Source organism: Sinocyclocheilus grahami, unplaced genomic scaffold (genome assembly GCF_001515645.1).
Source record: "Sinocyclocheilus grahami isolate Dianchi unplaced genomic scaffold, SAMN03320097.WGS_v1.1 scaffold11.1, whole genome shotgun sequence".
Taxonomy (NCBI): Eukaryota; Metazoa; Chordata; class Actinopteri; order Cypriniformes; family Cyprinidae; genus Sinocyclocheilus; species Sinocyclocheilus grahami.
The window spans coordinates 2,895,455-2,913,918 of NW_015505190.1; the positions used below are offsets into that span (position 1 = coordinate 2,895,455).

Here is an 18,464-nt window from a genome sequence, read left to right on the forward strand (position 1 = left end):
GGAGTCATTAGGACACTGAAGCTCGCCGTGATAACTGGTTTGGGTGTGTTAAACAGCCACGATTCCTTTGCTGTCATTCACAGAGAGTTCATTATGCAGGAGCATATCTCGCTCGTGTGTTAATTATGAAACTAAGTCTGGCAGCTCCATCCTGCTCGGAGTTGGATTTTTTTCTTTGGTGTTTTATCATTACACACACACATTACATAGTTATAAGCCTCCACATCTTGAACATTTTTCAACACCTCTTCTGACGTGATGCATACGTGATGAATTATCATTACAGGAAACAAACATTTCTCACTTTTTTCTCTCTCTCTCTCTCGCTCTTTCTCTCAGACGTGGAGTCCACATCAGTCTTTTTTTTGCTCTCACAGTAGGTGGCTCGTGTTTCTAAAGTATGTGAGTTTTATTCAGTTGTGTATTTCAATGTCTTTTACAGGTGGCTTTGTGCTAATTTTCCTCTCTTTTTCGAAACAGCTTTGTGAATTGTTGATAATTGGGGTTTATGTTTGCCAGAAAAGAAAACCACCTTTCACGAAGTGTTTTTGCCAATTGATATGAACTACACCACAATTCAAAAGTTTAGGTTCGGTTCTTTTAAGAAGTCTCTTATGCTCACCAAGGTTGCGTTTATTTGATAAAAAATACAGTAAAATTATAAAATATATAATTACAATTTAAAATAACTATATATTTTAATTTATTTCTGTTATACTCTTGTCTGTCCAAAAAAAAATGTTTTTTTCTTTGCTTAATATTTTTATGGAATAATTCATTTCAGGTTTCTAGAAATGTCTTTGCTGTTACTGTTGACACGTTGAATGTGTTCTTCCTGAACAAAAATATAAATTTCGTTATATATTTCTTCATACATATATGTATTATATTAGTTACAGTTTATTTACAATGTATTTTAGAGCTACAATATTAGTGCAAGCTTATTTCGACTCTTTGAAACAGTCGGTTCACTTCGCACATCTATTTCAATAAATCTATTCATCCCCACTTATGCAAAATGATTGTTTGAAGTGCTACATGTGTTTGGGATGTAGTGATGTTGTGTTTTTGTTGCTGTGTAGTGCTTCAGGAGGAACAGTATTTAGGAGATATGGTTTAGCAAATGTACTAAAATCTAAGGTTGAAAGGCCTTAGGTCATTCAGATGTGACACATTCAACTTTTTTTAACCATTGTGGTTTTCATAAAAAAATTATTGATTAATGAAATGAATTTATTGTGTTTGATTAGATAATCTTGACAACTTTACTGATACCAAATAAGAAGTGATTTTTTATCAAGTGTTTAATGAAAGCATCAGTAGTGTTTTTCTTGAGACACAATGCCAAATGTAATTCAGTGTAATTCCTCAGTCTTCAATATTGATGTTTCTGGAAAAACCCTTAATTGATAAACACCAGCTTTTCACAATAAGCTTTTATATTTATTTCAAATCCTGTTAAAGACACAATCAGCATGTTCTAATGTCCCTGACCTTCCCCTACCAGACTGCCTTTGTTCCTCTGAAAGATACCTAAAAGGAAGTTAGTGAAATGCAGCAGTCACATGTGTCATGTACCCTTCAACAGTCTGCCACTGTACTGCTACGTGCAAACCCACAAACAATGAAGTGTTAGCTGTGAGTTTTTAAATCCTAAATTCGAAAAATCCCCCAGTGCAAACTATGATATGCGATGTGCGCACTTTGCAGCAGGAAAAGTCCTTTTGAGTGATAGTGCTAATTGTATGTAGTGTGTTAAATGCCAAGGTATTTAGTACAGTGTTGACACTGAGGGAGTTTCTTGCCAAGGCTGTGTGTATGAATAAGAAAGATAGTTTAATGAGTTTCTATCCAGAACATTTAACATTTGAATCAAACTTGATACACAATTTCAAAAACACATCTGTATGTGCACATCGACGAACAATTATAAAATAGCCAAGACTAAATCCAAGAATACACAGCTCTTCAATAGACAGGCTAAATATGTACATTTTTTATTGCATGATTATCATAGACCTGCAGATTATGCAAAAGAGCAGAATCATTGCTCACAGCAGGCGATTCTAAGTCACTATAATTGCCTTGGAATTTATTGTTATGATTGATGCAACTTCTCAGAGAGAGTTTACCACACTGGAAGTCTAAACACACACTAAAACACAACACACTGTTGGCATGTTAAAATCCTTTCTGAGAAGAAGCATCTCTGAAGAAATATTAAAGCTAAAGTAAAAATTTGGAATGAATCAATGAACAAACAAACAAACTAGTCCTTCATCTCTACCCCAGTTTTGGCCCTTCCTACTGAAAACCAGTGGCGGCTCGTCGGGGGAGGCACCAGATCTTTCAGGTTTTGGGGCTGTCGCTGGGCAACATGGAGTTTCAGCTCCCTCCATAAAACAGCATTGTAATCATGTGATCTTGTGATATGATCCCTCAGTGTGCATGATGCATATTTAACCTGAACTGACAAGCAAACCAATTGAAAAAGACGTGAATCGCATCACACATGGATCATATGCACACTTCAGTCAGACAAAAATAGAGTTGTTTCCGATGTCTTTAGTACCTCTGCCCAGAGCGCTTGGCCGCTGCATGCACGCTGTTATTCAATGCGGCGTGGATGTGCGCTCCTGCGGTTTGCACGCATGTTAGTTGAGCTGAAATCTGATAAAGCGCAGCTCGTTCGATTTTTATGACCCATTCGTATTGTAATGCCATTAGCCTTGTAATTCATTTATCTGGCTGCTGTTTGGGATGGACTAATCTAATATGCATAATTCAATGTCATACTGAAGTCAAGACCTGCATGAATGTGCAAATGGACTCTTGACTGTAGTTAGCGTAGACGCCATATTTAATTTTTCACAAATGAAAGAAAATGTGGTTGTGAGGGACAGATGTGCAGTCTATTCAATAGGTTGTCATAGTTTATTTTGTCTGAGAACCTTTTCTTGTTTTTTTGTAAAAATATATATACAATATATATATTTTATAGCGAGAGAGAGAAAGATTAATTTGCAATTCATTAATAAAAAGGGATCATTAGGCATGCAGTTTAGATAATGTTTATATCTGTATGTCTCTAAATGTCTGTCTGTCTGTCATTCTATTATTCTTTCCGCCTGTCTGTCATTCAAACTATCGTGCTTTCCATCTGTCCTTCTATCTATTGCTCTTTCCATTTGTCTGTTGTTCTTTTGTTCTTTCTGTCTTTCTCCATCAGCCTGTCTATCTGTCTTTCATTCTTTCCATCTGTCTTTCTTTCATCTGTCTGTCCGTCTGTGTTTGTCTGTTGTTCTATCTATTGCTCTTTCAATTTGTCTGTTGTTCTATCGTTCTTTCTGTCTGTCATTCTTTCTGTCTGTCACTTTCTGTCTGTCTCTCCAGCTGTCTGTCTTTCTTTAGTCTGTCTGTCTTTCTTTCTATCTATCTGTCTGTTCTTTCTGCCTATCTGTCTGTCATTCTATCTATTGCTCTTCTGTCATTCTGTCGTTTTCTTTCTGTCTTTCAATCTTTCTGTCTCTGTCTGTCTTTCCATCTGTCAGTCTTTCTATTGTTCTTTCTGTCTGTCTGTCTGTCTGTGTTTGTCTGTCATTCTATCTATTGTTCTTTCCATCTGTCTGTTGATTTGTTGTTCTTTCTGTTTGTCTGCTTGTCTGTCGTTTATTCTGTCTGTCCCTCTGTCTGTCTGTCTTTCCATCTTCCTTTCATCTGTTTCTCTGTCTGTCTGTGTTTGTCTGTCATTCTATCTATTGTTCTTCCAATCTGTCTGTTGATTTGTCGTTCTTTCTGCCTGTCTGCCATTTATCCTGTTCGTCCTTCTGTCTGTCTGTCTTTCTATCTTCCTTTCATCTGTCTGTCTGTGTTTGTCTGCTGTTCTATCTGTTGTTCTTTCTGTCTGTCTGTTGTCTATCTGTTGCTTTTTCCATCTGTCTTTCTGTTGCTCTTTCCATCTGTCTGTCATTCTATCTTTCTGTCTGTCCATTGCTCTATCTGTCGTTCTTTCTGTTGTTCTGTCTATCATTCTTTCTATCTGTTGTTCTTCCTGTTATTTCTGTCTGTCTTTCTGTTGTTCTTTCTGTCATTATATCTATCGTTCAATCTTCTCAAGCATTACATCTGTTGTTCTTTCTTTCTTTCTCTTTCTTTCTTTCTTTTTTTTCTTTCTTTCATTATTTCCATCTGTCTGCCTATCTGTCTGTTGTTCTGTCTATTGTGTTTTTCTGTCACTCTATCTGTTTTTTTGTTTATATTTGATATAAAAAGTGCATGAGAGGAGATATAGGCGCTATCACAGATATCATAATCTCAACTGACGTTTTCTCTTTTCTCTATTGTGCTAGTTTGTGTCTGAAATAGGAGAACTTTACTGAAACATTTTGAACGGGAGATAACGGAGGTGGAGGCGTAGAGAGAAAGATGGAGGGACTGTGAATAGGAAGAAGGAGATGCTGTAGGGGTTTAATTTGCTTTTCTCTAACAGACGGCAACAGCCAAAGAAAGTTAATTACCCTCCCGTCTCACATCTCGACATGCATGTGTGATGCAACCAGGGGTGTGAGCGAGTTTCTGTGCCCATCTGTTTTCCTGCCAGCCAGAGCTGTTAAGAGGCTCTCAGCTTTAGCATGCGACTGTTCTTGCTTTTTCACTCGCTCTCTTCCTGTGTCCCGTTCTTTCCTCCACATGTCTGTCTGTTTCTCTCATGTTTCATGTAGTGGATTTGTTTGTGTGACCGAAGGCTAACTCATATTCCTGTTTGTGTGTGGTGTGTTGAACAGGAATCCTCCCCCCTCTGTATGTGACACACAGGTGGTGTGCCTGTCCATATGTCTCAGTATCAGATAACAGCATGAATATTGCATGACGTGAAAACACGGTAAGAATCCCTTGCAGGATGTATAACAGGAAGTGAAACTCAGAAACTTAAAAGAACAATCACAGTCCCGCTCTGGTATTTGCTGAGTGTGTTGTATGTGTGTATACCTTGCAGGTGCAATGCTTGCATTGAGCAAGTAATGTTATACTCTTTAGCCCTAATCGAATAATTGTTTTACATAGGGACATACTGTCATGTCAGCGTTTACAGGTGCTAGAGATTTTATTACTGTCTGAATCGATAATGTGTGTGAAAGTCCTTTGACTATTTTAACAATGTTCTTACTACCTTTGTGGGCCTTGAACATGTCAGTTGCGTTGCTGTCTTTGCAGAGTCAGAAAGCTCTCAGATTTCATCAAAATATCTTAATTTGTGTTTCGAAGATGAACGAAGGTCTTACGGGTTTGGAACGACATGAGGTTGAGTGATTAATGACAGAATTTTCATTTTTGGGTGAACTATCCCTTTAAGAAATTGACCTGAAAGTTTGTTTAAAAATATGTTTTGATCATTAGTAAGGAGGGATACAAATTTTCACCAATTTTCACACAAAACTTTATTTGGTTGTTGATTTTGATGATTATTATACAATAATAATATTGCATATTATGTTTTTTAATAATAATGCCTTTAATTATTCATGTCAAAATAATAATAAAAATAATAGGCCTACTAATAATAATAATAATTACAGAGTAATTAATATTTGTCTATCTATAATACTAAGTATATTTTTTTGTAAACTAACGTAATTTTTGGGAATAAAAATTTAACAGGATTGTCACTCCCATAAAACAGCTAAACTCTTCCGTATATGTAACTGGATTAAACACAAACTGGCAGCTGTATTTAGCTGCAGTGTGTGTGCTGTGTGAATAAAATTGCGTCACTATATTCTCACATGACATAGTGTCCAGTCACATAAGCTATAACACAGAGTCACGCTAAGTCTCTTTTACATGCGTCATCCTGAGAAACAATTACCGTCAGTGCTTAAAAGACAATGGTATTTGTCCAAGGAAGTGCATTGCACATATGGGGTAATGGGACAACAGGACTGTGCATAAGAGAACAGGATGGTGAAGAGAGAGATTTTATTCAAACTGTTTTGTACAGTTTAGATAGTAGAGTATGTTGTTTACTTTTTTTGTGTGTGCATAGAGTGACATATTGTAATGCTTGGTATTTTTGTGACATTTACACAAAACTTAATTTTCTTAAGCACAGTATCACAGGATCTAGGCTTTTTGTTTGCTCCCACAATGTGAAAAACATTAGGCATTGCTACTGTGTTCCAGTCCCACAATTTAATGAACAATTTCCCATGAATTATTCCATTGGAATTACTAATTTCTCTCTCCAAATCCTCATGTGTGTCTTTCCCCCAGTCTTTTTGTGGGCTGCTTTAAAATGGAATTTTCTCCCCTGTTCTTCATTTCTAATCCTTATTAGCATCCTTTACTGTGGTCGATGTTTCTAAAGTGGAGAAACCCCATTAGACCAGTATTTTACTTATTCATTTTATTCGTAATTTTTGGGGGCATTTTTTTGTCTTTTATTTATACATCAGAGAGCAGACAGAAAAGTGGGTGTGTGCATGTGAGGAAATTATTCTTGTATATCCTGAACATGTGCACAGCTGCCTCATTTTTAACCTGTCGTAGTGCACTTGCTGTAATCTTATGTATCCGGACATTTGACCTATTGGCGAAAATTCTGAAACACGTTACAGCTTTTTCTAGCTAAGAACTAACCACTTTCAAAGGAAGGATCATATCCATCATATACAGTGCATAAGAATGTCAAATATAATTGTGTATATAGATTTGATGCTTGCAAACTTCAAGTCCAGCAACTACACTGAAAAAAAGGTGTAGGATTTCTCTCAGAAATTGCTAGTAAATTTTACAATTACAAAGAAACTGCAAGTAACATTTTGAAGTAGAAAGACTGAAATAAATTTTCTAGTCAAATGCACTCCATTAATCTTTTACAAATTACAGTGTACTTCCTCCTTGAAAGGGCTCAGAACACAGGAGTATGACACAACTTAATTTCCTTTATCTAATACTGTAACCTCATAGGGTTTCTGTTGAGCATTACACACTGCACACACACATACCTCCACCAAAGGAGAGTGTATATCTGTCATATCTATATTCCAAGTCACTCACGTAGACAGCATTCATATTTTCATCCTGTTGTGTAACCCGTCCTGGGCTCTTAGGCTTCTAGATGACATAAACACTCTCATTCTCAGACTTTGCCATTTTGAGCTGATGCACAAGGGATATGTGTGTCTGTTTTCATCTCTCAGGCCTGTGCTCTCTCAGGTGTGTGTGTGTTGTCATGGTGATGAATGCCTGGCCCAGCTGGCGTGAACAGGGGCCTTTGGCGATGCCACTGTGATGGACGAGGGCCACCAGAACAGTGGCGTTACCGCTGTGCCAGTCATAACCTTGAGCTCAACACACACGCACTCTCTGACTGCTGGTGAGACCTCCTCAGAGACATCAGATGCCAGAGGTTTTTGGCAAGCTTTTGACTGCTTTAGCACCATACTGCTCCGTTCTGTTTGACATTCAATTTTATGTCATTTAAATATCTCTTAATGGTCACACCTGCGTATATTAGCACACAGACACTGACAATCGGACGTAATTACTCTCACGCTCCTACTGCAGTAGATGTATGGATCATTCTCAGGAAACTGTGCTGTTTAAGATAAATGCAATTATTTTATTTAATTATGCGTGTCTGTGTATATATACAAAAGGCTGATGATGCACAGGGCAACTTTTTGAGCAGTTTTGCTGGGCAACTTTTTTGAGCAGTGTTGCTTGGGCACTTTCCTATTGAGAATGGGTAACAAATTTCTATCTGGATATTTTAGATCAGTCGTGGGCCCTGTGTCTCACCTAGTTGCCCGTTGACGGCAACGTTGCTCAAAAAGTTGCCCCGTGTATCATCAGCATAACTGTTCAAAAGATTGGGGTCAGTATTTTTTTAAACTAATGAATGCTTTAATACAGCAAGGATGCTTTAAATGGATCAAAAGTGACTTTTATATTGTTCTGAAAGTCTGTTTCAAATAAATACTGTTCTTTTGAATTTTCTATTTATCGTGAAAAAAATGTATCACGGTTTCCACAAAAAATATTAAGCAAGACAACTGATTTGAAACATTGTATAAAAAAAAAAAAAAGAAATGGTTCTTAAATGCCATATCAGCATATTAAAATGATTTATGAAAGATGTGACACTAAAGACTGGAGTAATAATGTTGAAAATGCAGCTTTGCCATCACAAGAATAAATTACTTTTTCAAATGTTAAAGTAGAAAATAGTTATTTTAAATGTAATGATATTTCACAATAAAAGGCAGCCTTGGTGAGCCTAAGAGACACATATATAAAAATAATATATATATATATATATTTTTTTTCCCCCAGTGTTTTTATAGCCTTTTAAATTGGCAATAGTAACTTCTTGTTAAGTAAAGTTTGGTTGAATTCTGCCTTTTTTATTGTTTATTGCTTATTGTAAATGTAATGGTTATAAAAGGAGTGATGTAAGTTGAATAATATTCCAATGAAAAAGTAAAAAGTATTTTAATATATTTATTAATATTATTCATTTTGATGTATTATTCATCTTAGATCTTAAAAAAAGTTCACTATGCTGTTAATTATATCAGTAACAAGTCACGGGGACAAACATACTACACAAATGGTGCTGTTTCCTAAAAGTGTTTTTGAGATATGGTGAATCATATAAAAGTGTGTTACTCTAGCATTGATGTCTGGGTGGCTCAGAAAATAAAGAAGAGTGACGGGATGACAGTGGCAGTGTTTCTTTTTGTCTTTTGATGGCTTGCTATTCCCTTAAAAAATGGCTGTCTAAGCAGATTCCCTCTTTCCCTTATGCTAGACACAAAGAGACACACACAAACACACTTCAAAGAACTCTATGGAGTACAGTTGGACAGGGACAATGACAGGAGTTTGGTACGGCTTTCTGGATAGAGAGACACAGAGGAGAGGCTTTCAGGTTTGTTTTTGTCAACTGCAGTGTGCTGGGCGGCCTCTTGCTCAAAGAGCCTGTAATGGACTGGAATACATCAACTTTTTTTCAAACCTGCAAGACGTTCGTTCTTCTGTGGATGACAAAAGAAGGTGTTTTGAAAATGCCAGTGGTTTTTCTGTACATTCAGTGTTCAGTGTTATTTTAAACCCCGATGACATTCATTTAAACATTTGAAACCTTCTTCAAAGTATCACATCTTGTCTTCCACAGAAGAATGTCATACAGATTTGGAATGACATAAATTTTTGGGTGAACCATCATAGGATGCCACATAAAGAAATGTCTTCCTGAGTCTGCTGTAATACTTTTGGACCTATAGTTTACTTTTACCAACACATTTACTCTCTGGGCTCTGGGTGAATGAAGTATTTGTAGTGAAGGATTATGTTCTACAAATTGGTTTTGAATTTTTAGGGCTTGTCTGATTTCATAGCGATTCACTGGAGCCTCAGCGTGTGATCCGTGGTGCAGTGTAATTACGTTATAATGACCTCTCCTTTATCAAAGTGTATCACGCGCTGCTCACCTCCCATAGGAACATCATCCTTCCTTCCCTTTCATGTCTTCCTCATCTCTCCTCTTTTCTCATTGCATTCCTAGTTGGCTAATAAAAGATTCATTTCCAGTTCATTAATGAAGGCAGATGGCTGGATTAAAGAAAGCCTGTTAAAGAGTGGAATTTTCACCCTCCGTTAGAGCAAAGGTCAAATCTGAGGTTCTGTTTGAGCAGTTTTTTGAATAATCACCTGCTAATGCTAATCTGCTAATGTGGTATAGTGAGACTACCAGAGTCAAATGTCTTATTAGTATTTACCTTTCATTGCTTGAGATGTTTGCCCTCAACAGAGGTCAGGGAAAATCACGAAAATTTATATAAAAAAGCTTGATGTACTATGGAGAAATACTCGTGTTCACAATGCAGAGCTTCCCAGTCAGTCCGCCAAGACCTTTTATGGAAATTTAAGCTGCAAATATAGGTCATTCATGATTAATTTTGTTGTCATGAATACATTAACATATGTTTATGTGTTATATGTGCTCATGATTACATTGAAGGCTATTTAGTGTTTAGAAATTTGGCTGTGATGTTGATCCTTGTTTCACGTGCAAAGAGTTTAGCCAATCATAACAGACAGAGATCATTTAAATATGTCATAAAGATACGGTAGCAGAACTGTTTCTTAAAGCTGTTCTACAAGATTTATTTCCAAGGGCTTTTGGTGCAAGAAGCCATTACTTTATCTCTGGACTTCAGGGGAAAGGATGTGAGAATATGTCCACTCTAAGGTCTCTTTGGAAAAGCTGTAGTGCTTTATTTTGGTGTTAAGATGATAAAGTGTCTGTGTTTGTAACTTTTTCAGGTAGCGGGCATATCTACGGTAAGCTATTACTCACAACTTCAAGGCTTGTATAGAATTACTATACGAGTTGCTTGAGTATGGTGTTTAAAACTATAGCTGGCGTACAGTAAGCTGTAACTGATTTCGGTATGGTTTAACCCACGGTGTCTGGTTGCTGGTTGTAGGTGTAAAATAACGCTGGCAGCTTCTCAAGTGTTTGCTTGTACCCGTGTTTGTGTGTAACACCCTGTGTGTGTTTGTGTGTGTTTCAGGTGTAAAGATGAGGAAGTTTGCGTACTGTAAGGTGGTGCTGGCCACCTCTCTGGTGTGGGTGATGGTAGACATGTTCATCCTCCTCTACTTCAGCGAATGCAACAAATGTGATGACAAAAAAGAGAGAGGATTGCCAGGGAGAGACAGTGAGTACACGCATGCACACAGTTTTGCTGTATAACATAGTTATCCTGTAGTTTGTAATAATAAATCTGTCCTAGCACTTCTATTTATTTCTGTTTTAGACACATTTTGTGATTTTTACTTTTGAAATGTTTTCCTGATGAAGACTATTTCCATTGGATGTGTGTGTCTGATGGTGTTATATTGTGAAATATGGGCAGGTATTGAACTGTCTATTTCTGTGAGAGAAGTAAAGAGTGTAGAAATATAATCTCTCATAGTTTTAGAGCTGTATTGACTCTACATCATCTGAAGGATACAACCACATTCCAGCTGTGCAGCTTATATTAGAGGAAGAATAGAGAAATCTAGAGCAATATATAATTTTAAGGACATTTTTAGTTTACCTTTATATGTTAAACAGTTTTAGTACTGTGATTAGTCTTAATGTAAAGGTAAAATATGAATCTAAAAGCAAAACCAGTTGAGAACTGCTGCTTTAGAGACTATAAAACGGAGCAGAAAGAAGATCTTGGATCTTGGAAGGAACAGCCATAGGGAAAAAGTATCACAAGTGGATGGTGATGCAGTGTGAAAGCATATTTTTCACAAAGATTTCTTTGTCACTAACTGATCTCTCTATCCCCCTGATCAGGTCACTTTGGTTTGGTCACTGGAGAGCTGCTTTACTTTGGCCATGAGATATAGAACAGTAACCCTAAAATAATCTGCTCACCATATTAATAAAGCACATTTTCTGCTGCTTGTGCTTGTGTCCTTAGCGATGATTATATGATTTTTACCCCCAGAATCCTTGAGGAAAGTCATTGGATTTTGCTGAGCAGGGAAACAGAACAATGTTGCCTTGTAATGCGCTCAGTCCGAACAGCTAAATCCTGCCCACTCAACATGCATGCGGCTCACCCGTACATACACACAGCGTACGCAAGTGCGTGGCACAAGGCTTAAAAACAGGCAGTTTGCCTCTTAGAGCAGATGTAATCTCTCACACTGTTGCAAATCTGACCTTAATCTCACCAAAGCATGCTTTTTGAGTTATTAATGATCAAAGCTCAGTGCTTATCTACTCTCACAAAATCCACAAAACTACACTTCACACACACATGGCACAATCAACAATTGTGCACAGACATCTAGGCCACAAATTCTTTTTGGTGGGCAGGATCTATATAAACGTTTTTGTTATTTCACACATTTGTGGTGGCATTTTCACCATTCTGAACAATTTTAGAGCTTTTTTGCCAAGGAGATCGCAGTGTCACTGAAGAGCATGACTGGGATGAATATGAAATGTGATATGTAAAAATATACAGAATATTTTTATTGTGCCTCTTCCAATTTTGTAAAAAGTATGACAGTATTATTTTATTGTGTGTATTTATGTTACATAAAATGTGAGCTGTGTAAACTAGCCTTAAAAAGAATTCATTCTCGTCACAGAATACATCATTTGAGATGTGGTGGAAATGCTACTGTTGTGTTGTGGTTTTTCATTTAAAAATGGCAAACATAACAGGATTCTCTTGTGATGTGTGTATATCCACTTTTGGACAGATTAAATAAACTATTGAGAGAATGATGGGTTTATTTTCTAAAAGTCCACAGGGCCCAAAGTGGCCATAGTTGGAGAAACGCCCATATGGACTCAATCAAAAGCCAAGGGAACAATCTTGACTCCATGTGTGTTTGTGTTCCAGCTGTGGTTCAAAGGCCTCATGACGGCCCAGGGGAGATGGGAAAGCCAGTGGTCATCGCTAAAGACCAACAGGAGAGGATGAAGGAAATGTTTAAGGTTAACCAGTTTAACCTGATGGCCAGTGAGATGATTGCACTCAACCGATCTTTACCGGATGTGCGTCTCGAGGGGTGAGTGTCTGCTTATTTATGATCGCTTCCTTTAAAGTGAGTTTGTTTTTGTTTAATAGATACATTTTATGCCTGTAACTGCCAAAATGAACATTTTGGAATGGAAGTTATGTTATGAACTGTGAGGGTTGGTGTTTGGCTGTTTGACTTTAGAGTAACTGACAGTCGTATCGCGGCGTGTGTGTGTGCTTTTTGAAATGTAAACATTGATCCGTGAAATGCATTTATTTTCTGCCCCTCAGATTAATTACCGAAGATGTATTTTTTCTCAGCTGTGTTTGAAGCAAACCAATAGAATCAACATTTTCAATTAAAAGATAAGAGTGTGTCAATTACAGAGTCACAGTCATGACCTGACTTCACACACACACATACACATCGTCAGACTCACAACTATCACCTTCACAAGAATGTGATCTTCTAACTCTTATAACTAAGAACATATGTTACTTGTAAATGCACAAACTTGTTAAACCAAAGAGTTAAGGGGGAACTGGTTGAAATCTGAGTAAGAATGAAAGAGCTGAACTCTTCATCTTAAAGCAGGATGTGGTCTGCTCTCTTTTCAGCTGTTTTCCATCTTTGGTTTTGTAAATGTGAAGATTAAACAGCGTTTGGTCACACTGTACTAACGTACACTAGCAGTCAAACATTTGGACACACCTATTTGTTCTATGTTATTAGCGTTTTTCACATTGTAGCACAATCTATCTATCTCTGCGTGTGTGTGTGTGTGTGTATGTGTATTATTTAGTTTTGTCAAGAAATTCATGCATAGGCTGACATAACTTACGGTATATTAGTCTAAAAACTATTTTCAATGAAAAGCTTTTAGATCAAAAAGTATTTAAGATAATGAGAAACACATTCAGGCAGTCAGGTGTGTCATTCTGACCACAAACTGTCAACTCAGACAGGACGTGACCTTCTGTTCGACACATAAGCAACATTACTTTTACATGCAGTTTGTCTGGGTTTTTTTTGTAAAATGCCAGAGTTTGTATTGTTTGTTGTTTTGCAGAGTTATGCGATGAGAATTTCTGCCCATCCAAATGTGATTAAATACACATAATGATGCTAAAGTGTTCAAAAGTTTGGGGTCAGTAAGATTCTATATTACTTTAAATAAATTTATATTTTTATTCAACAAGGATGCAATAAATTGATCGAGAGAGAGAGAGAGAGAGAGAGAGAGAGAGAGAGAGAGAGAGTAACTCCATTTATAATGTTACAAAAGATTTCTATTTCAAATTACTTTCTATGAAAACCTTAACTACTTTTTAAAATCTATTATTTTTAATTGTAATTAATTATATTTTACAATGTTACTATATTTTCTGTATTTTTGATCAAATTAATGCAGCCTTAATGAGCATAAGAGACTTTCAGAAACATTAAAAAAATCTCACCGACCCCTAACTTTTGAATGGTAGTGTACAAATATGTAATTAATCATAGTAATATGTGCAACAAGATCACTGGAATTAAAAAGTATGACAGAACATTTCAATAAAATGAAATATTTAATATGGTAGTACGTTTTCACTGAGCCTTGTTGCGAAGACATGTCCAAACTCAGTTACATTAACATAAGACACTGGACTGTGAATTACGTAGTGTATGATGAATTGTTTGATATGTCGCAATCATCCACCCTAAGTGTTATTTAAACACCTATTATCCTGTAAGCATCTTCAACGTCAAATATTAACTGCTAATATTTGTGTTGTAGAGGTCAGATTACTGTGTGTGGACTGTGAGTGTGGGTGTATTTTTCACACTACGTAATGTACCTTCTATTTCTGTTACACTTTGCAGCAGTAAGTTCACTGAGGTGAGACAGAGAAAAGGAAAGATGTGTAGAGAAGATGTCACATTCGTCCTTGAGAAAGCAAAGAAAAAGACGTTTGTGTGCGTGCGTATTTGTGACGCTTCTTTTGTTCTGTGTGATATTGCTCCAAACAGTTCCCCCTCCGTTCCCACTGCACTAAATAATGTGAAGTTTGTCCCTCTGCAGTGGACACACACGCTTTCAAAAGGCCTTGCCTTAAATATTTACGGTTTTAATAAGTCCCTGGATGCTCTCTCTTTCAAGGCACGACCATGGAAACTATTCCACCATGTCAATAATGTCACCCGAGGTCTCGGAGCCAAGTAAAGCAGAAGCACGTCTGTGAGGCAGACGCAGTATTCACACACTCGCATACAGCTGCACGTCAAGCATTACGTCAAGTGTGTTTAATGAACTAAATCGTTTGCATATGCATCCCGGCAGTGCTATATATATTTGGATGCAACAATACAGTTAGCCAATGTTTCAATTCATACCTCAGTTTTTTAACCACAAATTTCGGTTCAGTTCTGATGGCTTGGCAGTAGGGCTGTGCAATATATCGAAATTATCGAAATATCGCAAATGTACATATCGCAATATGCATATCGCTACAGCTTGCCATATTTGGGACCATGAACAAAAGACAAAGAGAAAATCACTCACTGCTAGGGATGTAACGATTAACCGCGAGCCGGTTGAAAATCGATTCAAATATGTGACGTTTCAAATCGGTTGAGATGCTAAACAAATCGCGATTCAATTAGGTGTAGGAGTTTATAAGAATCCATGTCTGAGGGGAACTTACTGTCTTTAGAAAAGTTATTGTATGGTATTTTTTCTTTTCATCTTGCCTCTGTATAATGCATATTAAAGTTCATAAGTGCAGCGCTGCTTTGTTTACAGCGGAAACCAAGGAAACGCTTTAAGCGCCACCTGCTGGCAGAGAGTGAATCTGCGTCTCATTCAGCTTAGCTTTCATGCAGATATTTTTATGTATAGTTTCACAAAACTGAAGTCAAACCATTCTGTTTTTGCTTCAAATTTCGAAATTATACAATCCAATTTAGATTAAACACTGCTCATGATTCAAATGCAGTGGTTGCCTCTCATTTTAAATGGAAGAGCACAGACAAAGCCTTAGTTTGTTTATATGAAGAGATTTATTTGATTTGGTGCTTGTTTTAAAATTTCAATTTAGTTTTGTTATTTACATTTACATTATATTTAAATTTTGTCATTTAGCAGATGCTTTTGTCCAAAGTGACTTACAAATGAGGACAATAGAAGCAATCAAAACCAACAAAAGAGCAATAATAATCAAGTGCTATATTAGTATATTATTATAGTGTTATATTTCAATTTCACAAAGAAACGTGCAGCATTTTGTCCAAGCAATAATAAAAGGACACATTTAATTTATAATTTGTCTTAAATTTCATTTTGTAAAAAAAATAAAATAATAATCGTGAATCGAATCGAATCGTAAAATCAAAATCATGAATCGAATTGTGAGTTGAGTGAATCATTACATCCCTACTCACTGCTCTTACCTAAATAACTTTTGTAGCTTAAATAAGAATCAGTGCATATTGAATTCAAAGAGTAAATACTACGCAGTGTTTTATTTTTCCTTTTTATTATTCAGTTCCTAAACTCATGTTAAAATGATTACACAAATGTTAAAATTACATTTTTATGTAATGATCGAGTAAAACACTACCGTTCACTTTCAGAAGTTGTTGTAGGGGTGCTTTCTTATTAGAATCAGAATCAGAATGAGCTTTATTCAAACACAAACACAAGGAATTTGTTGTGGTTTTACAGAAACTCTTGGTACATACATACATACAAATAACCATATATATATATACAGTGGGGAAAAAAAGTATTTAGTCAGCCACCAATTGTGCAAGTTCTCCCACTTAAAAAGATGAGAGAGGCCTGTAATTTTCATCATAGGTATACCTCAACTATGAGAGACAAAATGAGAAAAAAAATTCCAGAAAATCACATTGTAGGATTTTTAAAGAATTTATTTGCAAATTATGGTGGAAAATAAGTATTTGGTCAATAACAAAATTTAATCTCAATACTTTGTTATATACCCTTTGTTGGCAATGACAGAGGTCAAACGTTTTCTGTAAGTCTTCACAAGGTTTTCACACACTGTTGCTGGTATTTTGGCCCATTCCTCCATGCAGATCTACTCTAGAGCAGTAATGTTTTGGGGCTGTCACTGGGCAACACGGATTTTCAACTCCCGCCAAAGATTTTCTATGGGGTTGAGATCGGGAGACGGGCTAGGCCACTCCAGGACCTTGAAATGCTTCTTACGAAGCCACTCCTTCGTTGCCCGGGCGGTGTGTTTGGGATCATTGTCATGCTGAAAGACCCAGCCACGTTTCATCTTCAATGCCCTTGCTGATGGAAGGAGGTTTTCACTCAAAATCTCACGATACATGGCCCCATTCATTCTTTCGTTTACACAGATCAGTCGTCCTGGTCCCTTTGCAGAAAAACAGCCCCAAAGCATGATATTTCCACCCCCATGCTTCACAGTAGGTATGGTGTTCTTTGGATGCAACTCAGCATTCTTTCTCCTCCAAACACGACAAGTTGAGTTTTTACCAAAAAGTTATATTTTGGTTTCATCTGACCATATGACATTCTCCCAATCCTCTTCTGGATCATCCAAATGCTCTCTAGCAAACTTCAGACAGGCCTGGACATGTACTGGCTTAAGCAGGGGGACACGTCTGGCACTGCAGGATTTGAGTCCCTGGCGGCGCCCATTCTGTTTTTGCTTCAAATTTCGAAATTATACAATCCAATTTAGATTAAACACTGCTCATGATTCAAATGCAGTGGTTGCCTCTCATTTTAAATGGAAGAGCACAGACAAAGCCTTAGTTTGTTTATATGAAGAGATTTATTTGATTTGGTGCTTGTTTTAAAATTTCAATTTAGTTTTGTTATTTACATTTACATTATATTTAAATTTTGTCATTTAGCAGATGCTTTTGTCCAAAGTGACTTACAAATGAGGACAATAGAAGCAATCAAAACCAACAAAAGAGCAATAATAATCAAGTGCTATATTAGTATATTATTATAGTGTTATATTTCAATTTCACAAAGAAACGTGCAGCATTTTGTCCAAGCAATAATAAAAGGACACATTTAATTTATAATTTGTCTTAAATTTCATTTTGTAAAAAAAATAAAATAATAATCGTGAATCGAATCGAATCGTAAAATCAAAATCATGAATCGAATTGTGAGTTGAGTGAATCATTACATCCCTACTCACTGCTCTTACCTAAATAACTTTTGTAGCTTAAATAAGAATCAGTGCATATTGAATTCAAAGAGTAAATACTACGCAGTGTTTTATTTTTCCTTTTTATTATTCAGTTCCTAAACTCATGTTAAAATGATTACACAAATGTTAAAATTACATTTTTATGTAATGATCGAGTAAAACACTACCGTTCACTTTCAGAAGTTGTTGTAGGGGTGCTTTCTTATTAGAATCAGAATCAGAATGAGCTTTATTCAAACACAAACACAAGGAATTTGTTGTGGTTTTACAGAAACTCTTGGTACATACATACATACAAATAACCATATATATATATACAGTGGGGAAAAAAAGTATTTAGTCAGCCACCAATTGTGCAAGTTCTCCCACTTAAAAAGATGAGAGAGGCCTGTAATTTTCATCATAGGTATACCTCAACTATGAGAGACAAAATGAGAAAAAAAATTCCAGAAAATCACATTGTAGGATTTTTAAAGAATTTATTTGCAAATTATGGTCGAAAATAAGTATTTGGTCAATAACAAAATTTCATCTCAATACTTTGTTATATACCCTTTGGTGGCAATGACAGAGGTCAAACGTTTTCTGTAAGTCTTCACAAGGTTTTCACACACGGTTGCTGGTATTTTGGCCCATTCCTCAAGAGCAGTAATGTTTTGGGGCTGTCGCGGGCAACACGAATTTTCAACGCCCTCCAAAGTTTTTCTATGGGGTTGA

General features: G+C 36.5%; 1 protein-coding gene across 1 annotated transcript in view; it reads left to right on the forward strand.

Annotated features, from left to right (window-relative positions):
• Positions 1-340: 340 nt before the first annotated feature.
• Positions 341-18,464, forward strand: part of galnt1 (UDP-N-acetyl-alpha-D-galactosamine:polypeptide N-acetylgalactosaminyltransferase 1) — a 58,786-nt gene continuing 40,662 nt past the window's right edge. Inside the window, exons 1-3 of the mRNA XM_016287032.1 lie at positions 341-376; positions 10,581-10,727; positions 12,423-12,591. Of these exons, the coding sequence (XP_016142518.1) occupies positions 10,589-10,727; positions 12,423-12,591 (308 nt within the window). The 5' untranslated portion in view covers positions 341-376; positions 10,581-10,588. The remainder of the gene's footprint in view (positions 377-10,580; positions 10,728-12,422; positions 12,592-18,464) is intronic.